The sequence below is a fragment of the Passer montanus genome, unplaced genomic scaffold (genome assembly GCF_014805655.1).
Source record: "Passer montanus isolate IOZ18808 unplaced genomic scaffold, ASM1480565v1 scaffold78, whole genome shotgun sequence".
Lineage (NCBI taxonomy): Eukaryota > Metazoa > Chordata > Aves > Passeriformes > Passeridae > Passer > Passer montanus.
The window spans coordinates 161286-175445 of NW_024373034.1; the positions used below are offsets into that span (position 1 = coordinate 161286).

Here is a 14160-nt window from a genome sequence, read left to right on the forward strand (position 1 = left end):
TCATTATGCTTTGTACAATGTCAGTCCCTTCTCATGTAGCCAAGGGTGTAGAGATACTTAAATCCCCACCTGACACCCACAATGACTCTACCACCAGCAGGGAAGGGCTGTATAATGATGGAGGAACATCTTGGAGGGCTCCTTGGTGGACCTCAGACTCTCTATTGCCACCCATGATCAGCCATTTCAGCCCTGGATAGATCTCATAATCTTGTCTCCCAAATGACTGCAGCACTACCAAAGTGTGCAGGGTCACCCTTTGGCTCCCTCTGCCAGGGGTTTTCTCAGGGTCTGGACAGCTGGGTTGGTTCAAAGCACATCACAGGCTTTGGTTCAGCACCTTCCTGCATCTGCCAGGGATGCTTCTCTTCAATCTCAGTTCACATCAGGAAGACAAATAGAGGGGTATTTTCCTCATGTCACACATGGTGGTGGCATTGTGGTGGCCTTGAGCTGGCGAGTTCCCAGCAAAGAGATTTTGTTCCCACAAAGACACAAGAAAATTGACCTGGGGGCAGCAACATCAGTTTTAGTTTACTAGAGATGTTCAGGCATTAGCACCGTGAGTACGGCTGGAGCCCTCTTCAGCATTTACAGCACTTCATAAATTTCAGAAGGATTTAGGGCAAGGAGCCAGATGTTTGGGGAGAAATTCTGAACACTACAGACAAGTGGAAATATTTTTTTTTTGGTAGTGTATATTTTTTCCCATTAGTTGCAAGGCTATATTTAGAAGGGGGGTGGGGAGGGGGAAGAGAGGGAGAGAACGCAAGAGACAGATTAGGCATTTCTTCATATTCTGTAGTCACTCCAGTTGTTCTGCTTGTAGGAACAGATGTCTCTTTCCTGGGCTGATAGCACTCAGGTCCACAAGGAAATTTTCTTACCAGCAGCTCCTCTAACATAGAAGGGAGATCAGGCCAAAGGTAAGTCAGTCCTTCATGCAGGAATACACTGCAGGGACCATTGCAGGGAATGCTTTGGGATTGTGATCAGAGACAAAGCGGGGGGCCTGGGATGGGAGACATTGGGGGGCCAGGAAGGATTTGCTGGATTTTGTACTCCAAGTCCTGGCTATTGCAACAGGGAGCCCTGGAAGGGGTGGGAGCAGAAAGGGTCCTGCACTGAGCACGTGGATGAGCAGTTTTGGAAGTCTCTGCCTCTGTCCATGCAGCAGGTGTGGAAATCCCTTGGGAAGTGCCTGACTCAAAAAGCCAGGCTGTGCCAGCAGCTAGCAGGGGCTGCAAGGAGCTTCTCCCTTATGACTTTCTTTGCTCTTGGGATTTGTGGCAGTGTAAGGATATTTGTTTTTTCTTCAAGGAGATGGAGGGTAGTGGGAGAGTGCAAAGTTGCAGGGTTTCCCTCCTTGAAAAGTATTGTGACAGCTCTTGTGAAGAGGAAAGTGATATCATTTGTGCATGTGTAACCCCAGGTGTAATGAAATTTTGGTGAAATGCATTCAAGAAGGTTTTGGAAGCCAGGAGAAGAGATGGTGCACTGCCTGGAATGGGGTTAGCTGCAAGTGGGGATGTTTTACCTGTTTGGCTGTGCAGCAGGGTGCAAGCTCAGCTCTAGGAGAGGTGCTGACTTCCCTCTCTGAACCCACTTGCTGGGTTAGTAGAAGGAGAAAGCAGTTCCTTTCCAAGATCATTAGCAGACCCCTGCAGAAATGCTCCCTGATTTCTTTCACAGCAGCACGCTCACCAACATCACTGAGCTTTTCCAGTGAATCCAAAATTTGCAGAACTCTGGAGGCACTGTGGGGTCTGCACACTATCATATGTGCCTTGCTAAGGAAACCACAGAAACCAGACTCCCTAGACTCCCAAAGGGTTTGAGGCATCCTGGGATGCCTCAAAAACTCTCTGCTCCCTAACTGGGTCTCCCACCTTGCTGCTTTCCCCGGGCCAAGACCACACATGGCTCTGTGCCTCAGTTTCTCCCTGCAGCCAAGAAAGCAGCACAGCTTGGAATGAGTGCTGGGAGGCAGAGCTGGTACACCTGACCCCTCTGCATCACCCCTTCATCCCTACCTGCACTGGTGCCCTGTGCTCCTGGGGTGTGAGCATTGTTTCACCAGTCCTGCATTCACTGGCTGTGCAGGAGCCCAGGTATTTCCCAACAGTAGAACTCTGCTGTTGTTCTTCTTTTACTGCCCTCTCAGTTTATTTTCAAAGGACAGAGCAAGCAGGCAGCTAAAGGCAGAAAGATGAGAAAGTGCTCAAAGAGTGCTAAATTTGCAATTAAAAATTTCCTTCTTAAAAGCAAGCAGCAGTACATAGGCCAGTTATTGTTTTTGCACTTGCCTGTGAAGTTCCTGCATGTGCCTATATGGTAATTTTCACTGCATGATTCTCCTTGCACAGAGACACAATAGCTGTTATTCCAAACTGACATTTCCAGCACTTTGTCTCAGGCACCCTGGAAACACTCGATGGATTACTGTAATCCCTATAAAATCAAATGCATTTCTCTTTTACTGTTACAACCTCCCAAGAAGACAGGCTCAAATCCATCTTTACTGGCTGGACCCATAAGAGCCCAATCTATATGTTTTGTTTAAGATGTAACTTTTTTTAAAGAAAATGTTAATCATCTTGGAAAAAAATCACTCAAAAATATGTGGTTTTCCCTCATGTATAATGGTCCACAAGGGACAGAGAGGGATACATTCAGGAAGTCATGCTCTGATTTCTCTGAAAGTAACAGAGCTGGAAACACACAGCTCCTACTGCAGAGATGTCATTCCCTGCTCCCTTGTGACAGATGGCACTTGGTACGAGCCCTGACAGGGTATGAGATACTGGTCTTTTAAATGCTAGCAGCATGATTGATAGAGCATTCACCAAGACACTCAGCATTTCTGTCACTCCAAGGCTAAGATCTGATAACACAGAAAAGAGGGACATGAAAGATACAGTGGAATTGATAAGGCATCGTAGACATCCAAATATTTTAGGAGGGACTTTTCTACATAGCGTGGTATAAACAAGTGAAAAGAGGCAAACCCCTTTATTATTACCTTTCTTATATGTGACTAGTACTAGCAAGCCTCCTCAGAGATGTGCTGGGGGACTTCTAGGTGCCCACCACTGCTGGGTGGATATTTGTAGGTCTGGAGAGGCAACGTACAATCCCATTTCTCTTTTTGCTTGCACATGCACATCTGGGCTCTTTCTTTCAAAGATTGAGGCATTGCTGCTGCAAATGGCCATAGAGGAGGTATAAACTCATAAGAAATCTGCAGTACATGAGTTTCCTCTTCTGTGTATTTCTGGGAGCTTCTTTTCAGTGTTTTCATGCATGCTCAGGGCAAGGGCTGAGGGTGAACCATGCAGACCTTTCCAAGTTTTAAATAGATTGTCTCTGGGGTGTCCAGGACTGTGATCTGTCACCTGGTTTTAAGCAGCAGGTTCAAGCCTGGATGCAGAGAGTTGGCATTTGGTCCAAGCCAAGTGGCATCAGTCCCATCTGGGTCACTTTGCTCCGTGAAGAAAAGGAATGCACTTTGGAGAGCTGTGCTCTCCCTCATCTAACTGGCAGTGATCCCTCACAGCCTAGGGTGACCTGCTGGACTAAATCATTGCTTGGGCACCCACAACTATTTCTTGTCACAAAATGAGCTAGGGATGTGGCTCCCTCACCTTCAAAGGATGAGGTTTTGGCCTTGGGCCCATGGAGAGCACAGGATCCACCCATGTGTACCCACAGCATTGAGCTGGGTGTGGTGGAGGGAGCTCAGATCACAACACAGAGCAATATCCATTCCCCATCCACAGCAGGGCCTTGGAGATGGAGGAGCACACAAAGGCAAACTGGGCATCTCAGGCAGGAGAAACAGCTCAACAGCACATCATCAACACCAGCCCAACAACCAGCACTGCATCAGCCTTCACACATCCTCACTCTGCGACTGCTTACAGGTTTTGAAGGATTACCCCTATGCCTGAGACTGGACATACAAGTTTTCCCCCTTGCCAGATGGGAAATCTAAATTTCCTAATTTTTGAATCTCTAATTTTTCATTAGAGAATCAAAAGTCAGTTTGGGGGGGTTAATCTCTCTTAGCCTTGAGAGGAAGTTGTATGAGGAGCAGGTGAGGTCACTTGGTCTGTTCAGCCTGGAAAAAATTGAGGTGAGGCCTCACTGAAGGTAAAACTTTTTTGTGAAAGGAGGGGCAGAGCACAGATCTCTTCTCTGTGGTGACCTGTGACAGGACCTGAGGTAATGGCCTGAAGTGGGGTCCAGATAGGCTTAGATTTGATATTAGGAAAAAGTTCTTCACCAGAGGGAGGTTGGGCATAGGAACTCCCACAGCACCAAGCTTGACAGAGCTCAAGGAGCATTTGGACAACTTTCTTGGGCACATGGTATGACTCTTGGGGATAGTCCTGTGCAGGGGCAGGAGTTGGACTCTGTGATCTTTGTGGGTCCCCTCCAACTCAGGATATTCTGTGATTCCAGACAAAAGCTGCAATTCAGCACATGACCATTCAAACCACCAGACAAAGTAGGACTTGCTGGCCATCACACTCTATGACACATGGGCAAGCAGACCATGGCTGAATACCTCCAACACCCTGCAATTAGCCATCATCTGTCCCAGTCAGGCTGGCTCTCCCATGGTTTGGCATAAATCTGAAATTATTTCTCTTCAGGAAAACAATGAGAAGCAGGCAATACTCTGTTTCACAGAAACCATCCAGTCCTGTTTGCTGTGTTTCAATGCCAAAGCAATTGTGAATTTGCAGGGAATAAGACCTAAATGAAAGGATGTGTAGTGGAGAGTGTTAACAAATGACTTGCAGGTTCACATTAGAGGAAACAAGGATCACTCTCAGTGCCTGTTTGTGTGGTTGTCAGCTCCGATTTCCTCCGTCCTCCTAATGTTTTTCAATCTGCTGCCTAATTTCAACTAGAATTTGGCAGAAGGGAAAGATCACCTCAATTTTCAGGAAATTAGGCAGCAAAGAAAGGAGAAAGTCAAACAATTGTTGGAGCCAAGGGAAGAGCTGGAATGTGAGTGCTCATTAAGGCAGCCAAGTGTCCACATGGGAAAAAGTTATAATAAGCATCTCAAGCAGGGCAAAGCATTCCCCCAGCCCTGCAAGCCACTGTGAGACATGAGACTGCAAGAAATCAGGTGTCATTTAATCTGACACTCATAAAACTATGTGTTTTGTGTCTCCAAAGTCCCTTTTATGTCCATGGCATTGGGGAAGGAATAATCCAGCTCTGCTCTGGATTTGGCAATTTCTAACTGCAAATCCCCAGAAGGTGGGTGTTTCACACACTTGTTCCAGTCACCCTCAGACCTGGAGGTTTAAAGGACATCTCAATGCTCAGGAATAAAGTGAGAGCAGAGATCTGATACCCACAAAAATGGGATCTCACCTGCCCTGAGAATAGCCCCATTTCTGCTTCAGAGTAGAATCTGTCTCCCCCAGAATTCTCTCTCTTCTCACAGCCCAAGCTGGTGGCCAGATGGGCACCAGCTTTTTCCTTTCAGCAGCTGGATTCATTCCTTTTCTCTCCCTTTCTCTGTTCCCCTTGTCAGCAAACCCACCCTCCCAGGGCTAAGCACGAGACACATAGAGCAAGCTCTACCATGTATAGGGCAAGGTCGACATGCACAAAAACACCATATTTGGCCAGTTTGATCCAGAGTTGAGTGAGAGCTTGCCAGAAGGAGAATCATACAATTTAAATTGAAAGAGAGTGAGTTTAACCCTTCATTTATAAATACGATGATAAATCACCCAGGGAACTTTAAACACAGGAAGGCTGAAAAGCTAAACACACACTGCTGCCACCCCAGGCAGCAGAATAACACCAGCAGGCAGGACAGGGTGAGGGGAACAGGGAGGATGATAGAGGAGCCAGGTTGCCATATCAGATGTTCCAATTCAGGACAGGGAGATGAGAAAAGCTGAAGCTGTTTATACTAAATTACACTCGTGCTTGTTAACGTCCTTTTCAACTTTCCGATCCCAGTGTGTGGCTCTGGTGTTCTCTGGGTCTGCACACAGAGATCCTTTCTGCACACCAATAAATAATCCTTTTGGCACGCAGTTAGGACAAAACTCAGTTGTCTGACCTGCCTTTTCTTTTGTATCTTATTACTTGAGTTGCTGAGCCAGATCCAAAAGTCCCCTGGGCTAAGGAAGTGAACCCCGTTAATTTCAGCAAGGTCGGGTGAGGCTTAAGGCTGTCACCAGGCACAAGGCAGGGTGAAGTGGAATATGGGATGGCCAAGGATCTCCTCCTGGAGCAGACATAGCACTGAGCTGCCCATGGTAAGTCAAGAAGTGTGATGCCAAGCAGTGAGTGAGTGAGGGAAGAGGCTGTTTTCAGCACAGTGACCATCTGTTTCCTATTTGGCCCAAGAATGATGGAACTGGTTGTGTCACACAACAATGAGAAAGTATTTCAGAGCAAGTCCCCCTCTCCCAGTGCTGAACAGGGACCTTTATCAGAATGAGGGAAAGCAGGTCAACCTCCATTCTCTGCCCCTCCCTTTATCCCATTTCTACCCAGATTCCTGCTGTACTTTTAAGGAAATGCTACCCAGTTTCCCAGCCAGACAGACAAAACCCAGCCTGAGAGGTATAATATAACAGCATAGGTCAACTGGCACAGTCAGACAGCACTCAAAAGGGTGCATGTTTACCTATCTTGGGCTTTGCAGACTGCCAGCTCCAAGAAATAGGGATTGCATGGAAATCTAGGGAGCTGAGAGCTCAGGAAGTTATGAAGTAGACTAAGCTCCAAAGCCTTTGAGGATTTTAGGAAGGGGGTTAACTCAAAGTCTATTTACTCTATCAGTAAAGGTGGTTCTTGCAACTCTGCATGAGCTCATGCCATAGTCATGAGTAATAAATAGTGCATAACACAGCAAAATAAAGGTTTGCAGAGGCTGCAAAGCTTCTGATTAATTTAGCCATGCCCCTCACTGACTTCCATATGCCACCACGTCATGGTGATGAGTAGCTGAAATGACTCACTTTCATACCTGCATGAGTATGTCTGATGATAGAGAAAGAGACTTGGTTGAGATAGTATTTGGACTCAGAGAGGGGAAGAATTCAAAATCTTTGGAAATGTTTAGCTTTACTCAGACACAAAGTCAGGCTGCCTTTCTGTGCTGCAAAATGGGGCAATGCACCTTTCTCACAGGCTTGGAGTCCCACAATGGAAAAATCCTTAGAAACTGTAAACTGGGGGTTTGGTCCAGCTCCATCTCATTAAAAACACTCAGAAGAATTCTGTTGCTTGCTAGTCCAGTTCTCCATCCTCTCTGCTTGTGAGCCATGAGATGAGAGCAGTCCCACAAAGAAAGGAAGAGGCCATTCACCCAAACATCCATCAGTAACAATTTGATTAGAGGAAGATTTTTCCCACCATAGCCCAAGCGGCAGCTTTTCCACAGACTGTCAGGGAGGAAATCTTCAGGATTAATTAAATTTGCTGGGACTTCTTTCATGTAATTGTTTGGATTTTGAGTTCAGATAGGACAGAAATGGACTGGGAAAGCTTTAATATAGCACTTCTTTGTATATTCAATTTGGCAAACACAATGTTACCTGTTGTTTTTCAGCAGTTTACAATATCTGGAGTTTATTTCCTTGCACATGGGGCTCAGTGGAAAAGGTGGCTGTGTAAGCCAGCACATTGTATATGCTGATTATTTTAATTTTCAATTTGTCTGTAACACATCCAACATCCCTCAAAGGCATTGTGAAGATGAGGAACATTTGAATGTGTTTGGAATTGCTGATTTCATTGAGACAAGAAAGGCAAAATATGATTAATATCTTATTCAGGTGTTTGTGATAAGGGATCTCAGACTGAACAAAAATCTCCCAGAGGAGGCAAGCTACTAACAAGAGGCAAAATCAGGGCAAACAGCCAGTGCCATGAGAATTACAATGAGAAGAAAAATGCATGTGCAGTTCTATAGAGTTTACTGTAAGCTCAGGAATGGGATAGGTGATTTTGTCTTCTCCCCTTGCTCAGGTATGTGTCTGAACACAGATATACAAGCTCACACTGCACTCCAGGGACATCAGTCTTTCTTTATTCCTTGGCTTCCACAGTGCTCCTCTTGATAGCATCTGCAAAGAGAAAGCTGGGAGCAGATCCAGGCATCTGCTCATTTCAGTTTGTTTTCATAATTAAAGAGTGAAACAAACAAACAGAGAAGATGGTGAGAATTTTAGGAAATCAGTAAAAAACAGGCCAGGATTCTGCATCGTCCCCATGCATCTTTCTCAGGTGCCAGACTTTGCAACTCCACTACCTTCAGCCTATTTTGGGGCCAGTTTTTTCCTGTTTTTCTCTGACAGTGTGCTTGGCACAAAACGTGAAGAGACAAGACTCTCCCTCAGGAGTCTGCAGGCTCAGTCAGACCCAAACAAAACACCATGAATATGTGTGCTACTTTGGCTGCCACCGGAGCTCAGTGCAGAGTGAGGTAATCTGGTCATTCCCAAAACAGATGATGTTCCAATGTCTGGTTTCTGCTTGAGATGGCCTAGAGGGTAAAGGGGACAGAAAGTAGCATTGTTCTTCTGTGCCCAGTAGCTCTTTGGAGCACTACAGGTGGCCTGACCCCAGGCTTCAGGATTTCAGTCCTGCAGTGTATTCTGGCACTAGGCTGGATCTCAGGAGGGCTTTATCTTTGAGCATCAGCCATTCCAGTGGACAGTTCAGCTCCTTGGGCTTCAGTGTCTACCTAAATAACAGAAATTTTACATTTTATTAGAAATGTCCTTCTGAGCTCAAGATATTAAATAAACAGCTTTTTCCTTCAAACCAGTTCCACAGACTGAGAGGCAGGAAGAAACTAGAGCAAACCCAAGATTCGAGGCTAACAAACCCAAGATCCATCATGACAGCAAAGTCACTTCTCCAAGAATTTTCACACCTGGTCTTCTAAATTCTCAATCCTAATCTCTGCTTTTTCTCAACAAATGTTTGCTTCGCTCTCACCTGGCTTGAATGAAGCAAGCAGAGTAATCACAACTAGGCTGTAGCATCCCGTGAGGACTATTGATCTTGAATGTTGACTATTGGCCAAAACTGGTGAGACACATTAGGAGTGCTGTATGCAGAGAGACATGGTGGGCAGGCAGAAGAAGGCTTTGACACTCATGAGGCAGGCTCAGAGCTGCTGTGGTGTTCTCTGGACTCAGTTAGTACTGTCCCTGCAGAACATTTTCTTTTGGCCAGCAGGGACTCTCCTCAGGACCTACTTTTCACTTTTGTCCTATCTCCCTCCTCTATTTTGTACACAGCCACCAAAAGCTTGAGGTACCTCACAGGTGATACAGCACCTTTGGTCCATTCTCCTCATCCCCATAAGCAGCAAAAAAGATTCGAGGAGGGGAAAAAAATCTGCCAGAGGATGGGGTATGCCTGGAGGAGCTGGACATCCAGACTCCCTCAGCAATTCCAGACTTCCACTCTGAGACAGCCAGCCCAGGCACACTGCAGTTCTGTGAGCACTGGGAGATGCGTTTGCAGCTCCTCGTCTCCCAGTCCTTCTGCATTTGGCTCATTAGCAGGGATTTCAAAACCTCATAAATCAACTCTTTCAGCATCATTCTCTGCTGATCCAAGCTGATTTTTTAACCTCAAAGCCCTGCCCAGCCACTTTGAGATATTCCAGACATTTTTCAACCATTTATTTTTATTGAAACCAGCCAAGTCTCTGTATATATTGGGTCTTTTTTTTTTTAATCTTTAATATACAAATCAGTTTAAAATAGTGTATAAGTCAGGAATGATTTGCAAATTAAACTGTCAAACCCTGGCAGGACTAGTGGCTTACACCCTTAACTTGAAATCTTCTGGCTGTTGTTGCTGTGAACACAGATCTGTAGAAGATGCCACACAACCTGTTTCTGCTTTCTCAGAAAATTCAGCCTTTCTTTAATTTCAGGGAAATCTTAAAGCTCCTGAAAACACTGCTGCATGTAACACTCTAATGGGATCACCTGCCCAAGGCAAGGGACATGATATTTTAGGAATCAAATGCTGGGGTTATGCTTATGCAAAGGTCTTCTGGCCTTAAAATAATTTCTGTACAAGGAAGAGGAAGGGAAATGTGAAGTGGGGTGTGTGTCTTCCCTAAAACATGCATCTGGAACTACTGGAAGACACTAATTATAAGCCCAGGTATTTTCCTTGCAATTATTGGTAATCCCATATTGGTAGATGGGGAACTACTACTCAGGACGTGCAAATAGGCTGGTTAAAATGTTTTTAAGTGACAAGATTTTGAGCCCTAAGGAATGCTGACATATTTATCACTATACATCTGTTGCTTTTCTTCCAGATTTTGGAAGTCAATGACCATGCCGACCTCCTCCACCCAGGTGCCAGCCCTTGAATCTATCAACTCCACCAAGCCACCTGACTCCAACATCAACTTGTTCTCCAAGTTCATCCACTCAGACAAACAACTGTTCACAGATTTTTATAGGCTGTGGATTGTCCTGATGGTAGTCAATGCCATCATTTTCCTGGTGGGTGTTGTGCTGAACAGCTTGGCGCTGTATGTCTTCTGCTTCCGTACCAAGACAAAAACCACCTCTGTTATTTACACCATCAACTTGATTGTAACTGATCTCCTGGTGGGCTTTTCCTTGCCTGTCCGGATCATCATGTTCTACAGCACAGGGGATTGCAAGAATTGTTCCTTGGTTCACATCTTTGGCTACTTTGTCAACATGTACTGCAGCATCCTCTTCCTGACGTGCATCTGCGTTGACCGCTACCTGGCAATAGTGCAGGTGGAAGCCTCACGTAAATGGAGGAACCCCACCTGTGCCAAGGGGATCTGCATCTTCATTTGGATCTTTGCCACTGTGGTGACTTTCTCCATCCTGACCATGGCGATACAGTTTGCCGAGTGCTGCCTCTCCAAGATCCTGGTGCTGATGGTCTGTGAGTACTTCTTCCCCCTCATCATAATCATCTTCTTCACCACCAGGATTATGTGTGCCCTGTCCAAGCCCAGCCTCATGCACCAGAGTCGAGAGAGGAGAATGAGGGCTGTGCAGCTCCTTATCACCGTCCTCATCATCTTCATGATCTGCTTCACTCCTTTCCATGTGCTACAGGTCACAATCTCCATCAACCCAGACATGCCCCACAACGTCAGCCTCCTCGTCTACCATGTGACAGTGACTCTGAGTAGCCTCAATAGCTGCATGGACCCCATTGTCTATTGCTTTGTCACCAATAACTTCCAGTCAACCATGAAAAACATCTTCAGGAAAACCGAACCAGAGCAAACTAATGCAGACATCGTGGGTATGAACAAGAACTCCAAGGGCTCCAACGCAATCATCGCCTTCTCAAACACAATAGGAAGCCCTCTGAGCTTGCCATCACCAAGCAGTGTTCAGATATAACCCACATCTGATGGGACACATTGCAGTAAGCCAGTGCCATGATGCTGGAATATTGATAGGATGCACAATACTATAGTTTTTGAACTCTTTGTGTTTTAGGCTGAGGTTCAGACTGACAATAGTGGAATTTATTCCTCAAGAACATTGTGGTCTGTTTGGAAATGGAACTTACTACAATGCTGTTAGTACCATACAAAAGAGAGTCCCTTAATTACTGTTCCCAGCAGGGAAGTTTTCTTTGTATTTTAATACAGACATTTTGCTAGCAACAAACTCTTTACTGTGGTTTTCTTTGCATGTTTGTCATCATAATGCAACACTTTCTAGGATGACTTAGAAAGCAGGATAGCTCTGGTTTGTAATGAAAGATTTTGTGCCTATATGCTCAAGAATAAAAGACAAGAAGGAAGTTTCCAGAGCTATCCACTGCAAAGATTTTAGATGCCAATGAAATAGGAAAAAAGTATTCCAGCCACATGTCACTAGTGACTACTCCTTTGTTCCTGAAAAAGTCTGAACCTTCTCAGGGAAGAGATGAAGTCCAGCAGTGAAGTCTCCTCTTGGCTATAAGAAAAAATATGTGTCAGTGTATATATTTTCATACACATTGTCTATGTTGGGGAGAGATTAAGGATATGTTCCACCTGTATTTGGATCACTAAATCCCCTGAATTGCAGATGAGTATACAAAAATCTGTGAAAATGAACATGAGTCCCTGCAAACTCTGCTGTTCTGCTCTGTCTCCCTGAGGAACAGCCAAGATGAAAACCAGAACCAGACTATGATGCTATAATACTCTGGTTTGGTTTTTCTTCCTGGCATGTTGCAACATCAGGGCTTGCTGTCCTAATTCCCCCAGAACTCCATCCACTCAGTCACCCAAAAGCCAATACTGCCAAGCACAGAAAATGAATGCATCTCAGGCATCTAGGTTGAAATCATTCACCCCAGGACAAACTCACTAGGATATTTAAAGAGCTATGTTTAAAGTCTCTTAAAGGCGTAAAGAGGCTAAGGATGCTGCAAAATTCTATCCCCAGTGGTGGGGGAATCTTTTAGATGACATTATATCAATTAAACAATGCAAATGCAAAAAAAAAAAATCCTAGGAAAATTGCAAACCCTGTGGCATGAACAGCAGTAACTGTTGTTGTTGCTTCACATTTCCTCACTCACATCTATGGCCACTCCATCTGCAAGGCTACTATGAATTCATCAAGTCTAGTGATTAGCTTTTCCTAGCACTCACTGGTGTTACTTGTCAGAAAAGGAGGCATTGGTCCAAGCTGGAGCATCCTAGAGTACTTGGCTTCCCTGAGGTCTGACTTTGGTACAGCCATCTCTATTCCACAGGAACACAACATATATGCAACACATATATGTTTCACCTAACCTATTTCCCTGACCAACCCAATGAATATAAAACTTGAACCATCAATATCACTGCAATATGGGAAACTGGGTGTTCCAGTACCTGTTCCAGTGGAGTCTGTAATTGCCAGTAACTCCCATTGCCAGGCATGTGAGCTCTTTCCCAAGCAATGCAGCTGAGTGAGTGCCCTTCTTCTGGGACTTCTATTCCTCTGAAGAGGATTTTCCCTCCAGGGGTGGTGATGAGACCCACCAGCACTATGGCACTATCCCATGGGAGGTAAGACTGTTGTCCTGGTCATGGTTTCACTTCCCAGGGCCCAATTGTACCATGGCTTCCTTCTGCCTCAGCTATTTCCTTATTCCTGTAAATCACTGATACAGGCACCTCACAGCCAATATCTGTCAAATGATGCGTCAACACACACGGATCAAGCTCTGACTTCTCAGCCAGGCTGGCCACTTCACATTTCTGACACCATTTTCCACCAGTCCCTCTCTTGGAGAAAACAATCTTTTGCCTCAGAGGTCTGCACTTCCCTGCAAATTCCTGAAAACTCAAGCCCACCAACCCAGCACACATGCTCAGATCTTTCCATGCCTCCCAAGATGCTTGTAATGAAAATGTGTGTCATATATACAGAGCTGTTAACAGCACTGTTTTGCCAAGGCTACTCAGAGAAACAGTAGAAAATGTGCAGGCCCTGTGCATAGCTTATTTTAGCTTCTTTGTTCCAACAACCCTCAGATTCACACCTCCCATTCTCTTGCTATCAAGAGTATTTTTGCCATATACAGAAATGCCTTAACATCTTTCTCAGTTCAGTTGTTCATTTGAGGTCAGTATAAAATCTCTAAGATTATTTGCTTAGATTTTTTTTAAGTTCCTAAACAATGTCTAAGTCAAAGCTATGTCCATCTGCTGTAAACTTCACTTGTAGTCTGAATTGTCCTTACTGTCAGTGTATTATTCACTCCCCATAAAAGCCTCCTGAGACTGGATAATTCCCTTTATTTTTAATGCCTATTGCCTTGTCCGGAGCTTTCAGTGGTTCTCCTTCATTTTATATCAGCTCCAAAACAGGATCTGCTCCCTTATCAAAGACACAGTCTTTGAAAATTGGAAAGAGATCGATTTTTTCACAAACTAACCGACTTTTCTGTGAGTTTTTGAGCTTTCTATTTAACCCATACTGTTTAACATCTCGCTTTTCCTCAGGGTACAGTACTTGCTAAATTTCTGTCCTATTCAAAATCACCCATTTGTGCTCAGGGCACAAAGTGGAAAAACAGAACCAAAAACTCAGCTATCATCAGAAATATTTCCCCAAACAGCACGGTTTTGGGGGGCATCTTCCACCTGCCAGC

General features: G+C 44.9%; 1 protein-coding gene across 2 annotated transcripts; it reads left to right on the plus strand.

The window, feature by feature from the left end:
- The first annotated feature begins 803 nt into the window (after positions 1 to 803).
- On the plus strand, positions 804 to 11819 carry GPR20 (G protein-coupled receptor 20). 2 transcript variants are annotated; one of them, XM_039731492.1, is made up of 2 exons: positions 804 to 926; positions 10340 to 11819. In XM_039731492.1, the coding sequence occupies exon 2, from the start codon at positions 10353 to 10355 to the stop codon at positions 11418 to 11420; it is 1068 nt and encodes a 355-aa protein (XP_039587426.1). In that variant the 5' UTR covers positions 804 to 926; positions 10340 to 10352; the 3' UTR covers positions 11421 to 11819. The 2 variants fall into 2 exon arrangements, with proteins under 2 accessions (XP_039587426.1, XP_039587427.1); XM_039731493.1 differs by lacking the exon at positions 804 to 926 and adding an exon at positions 6216 to 6296.
- Positions 11820 to 14160: the final 2341 nt, after the last annotated feature.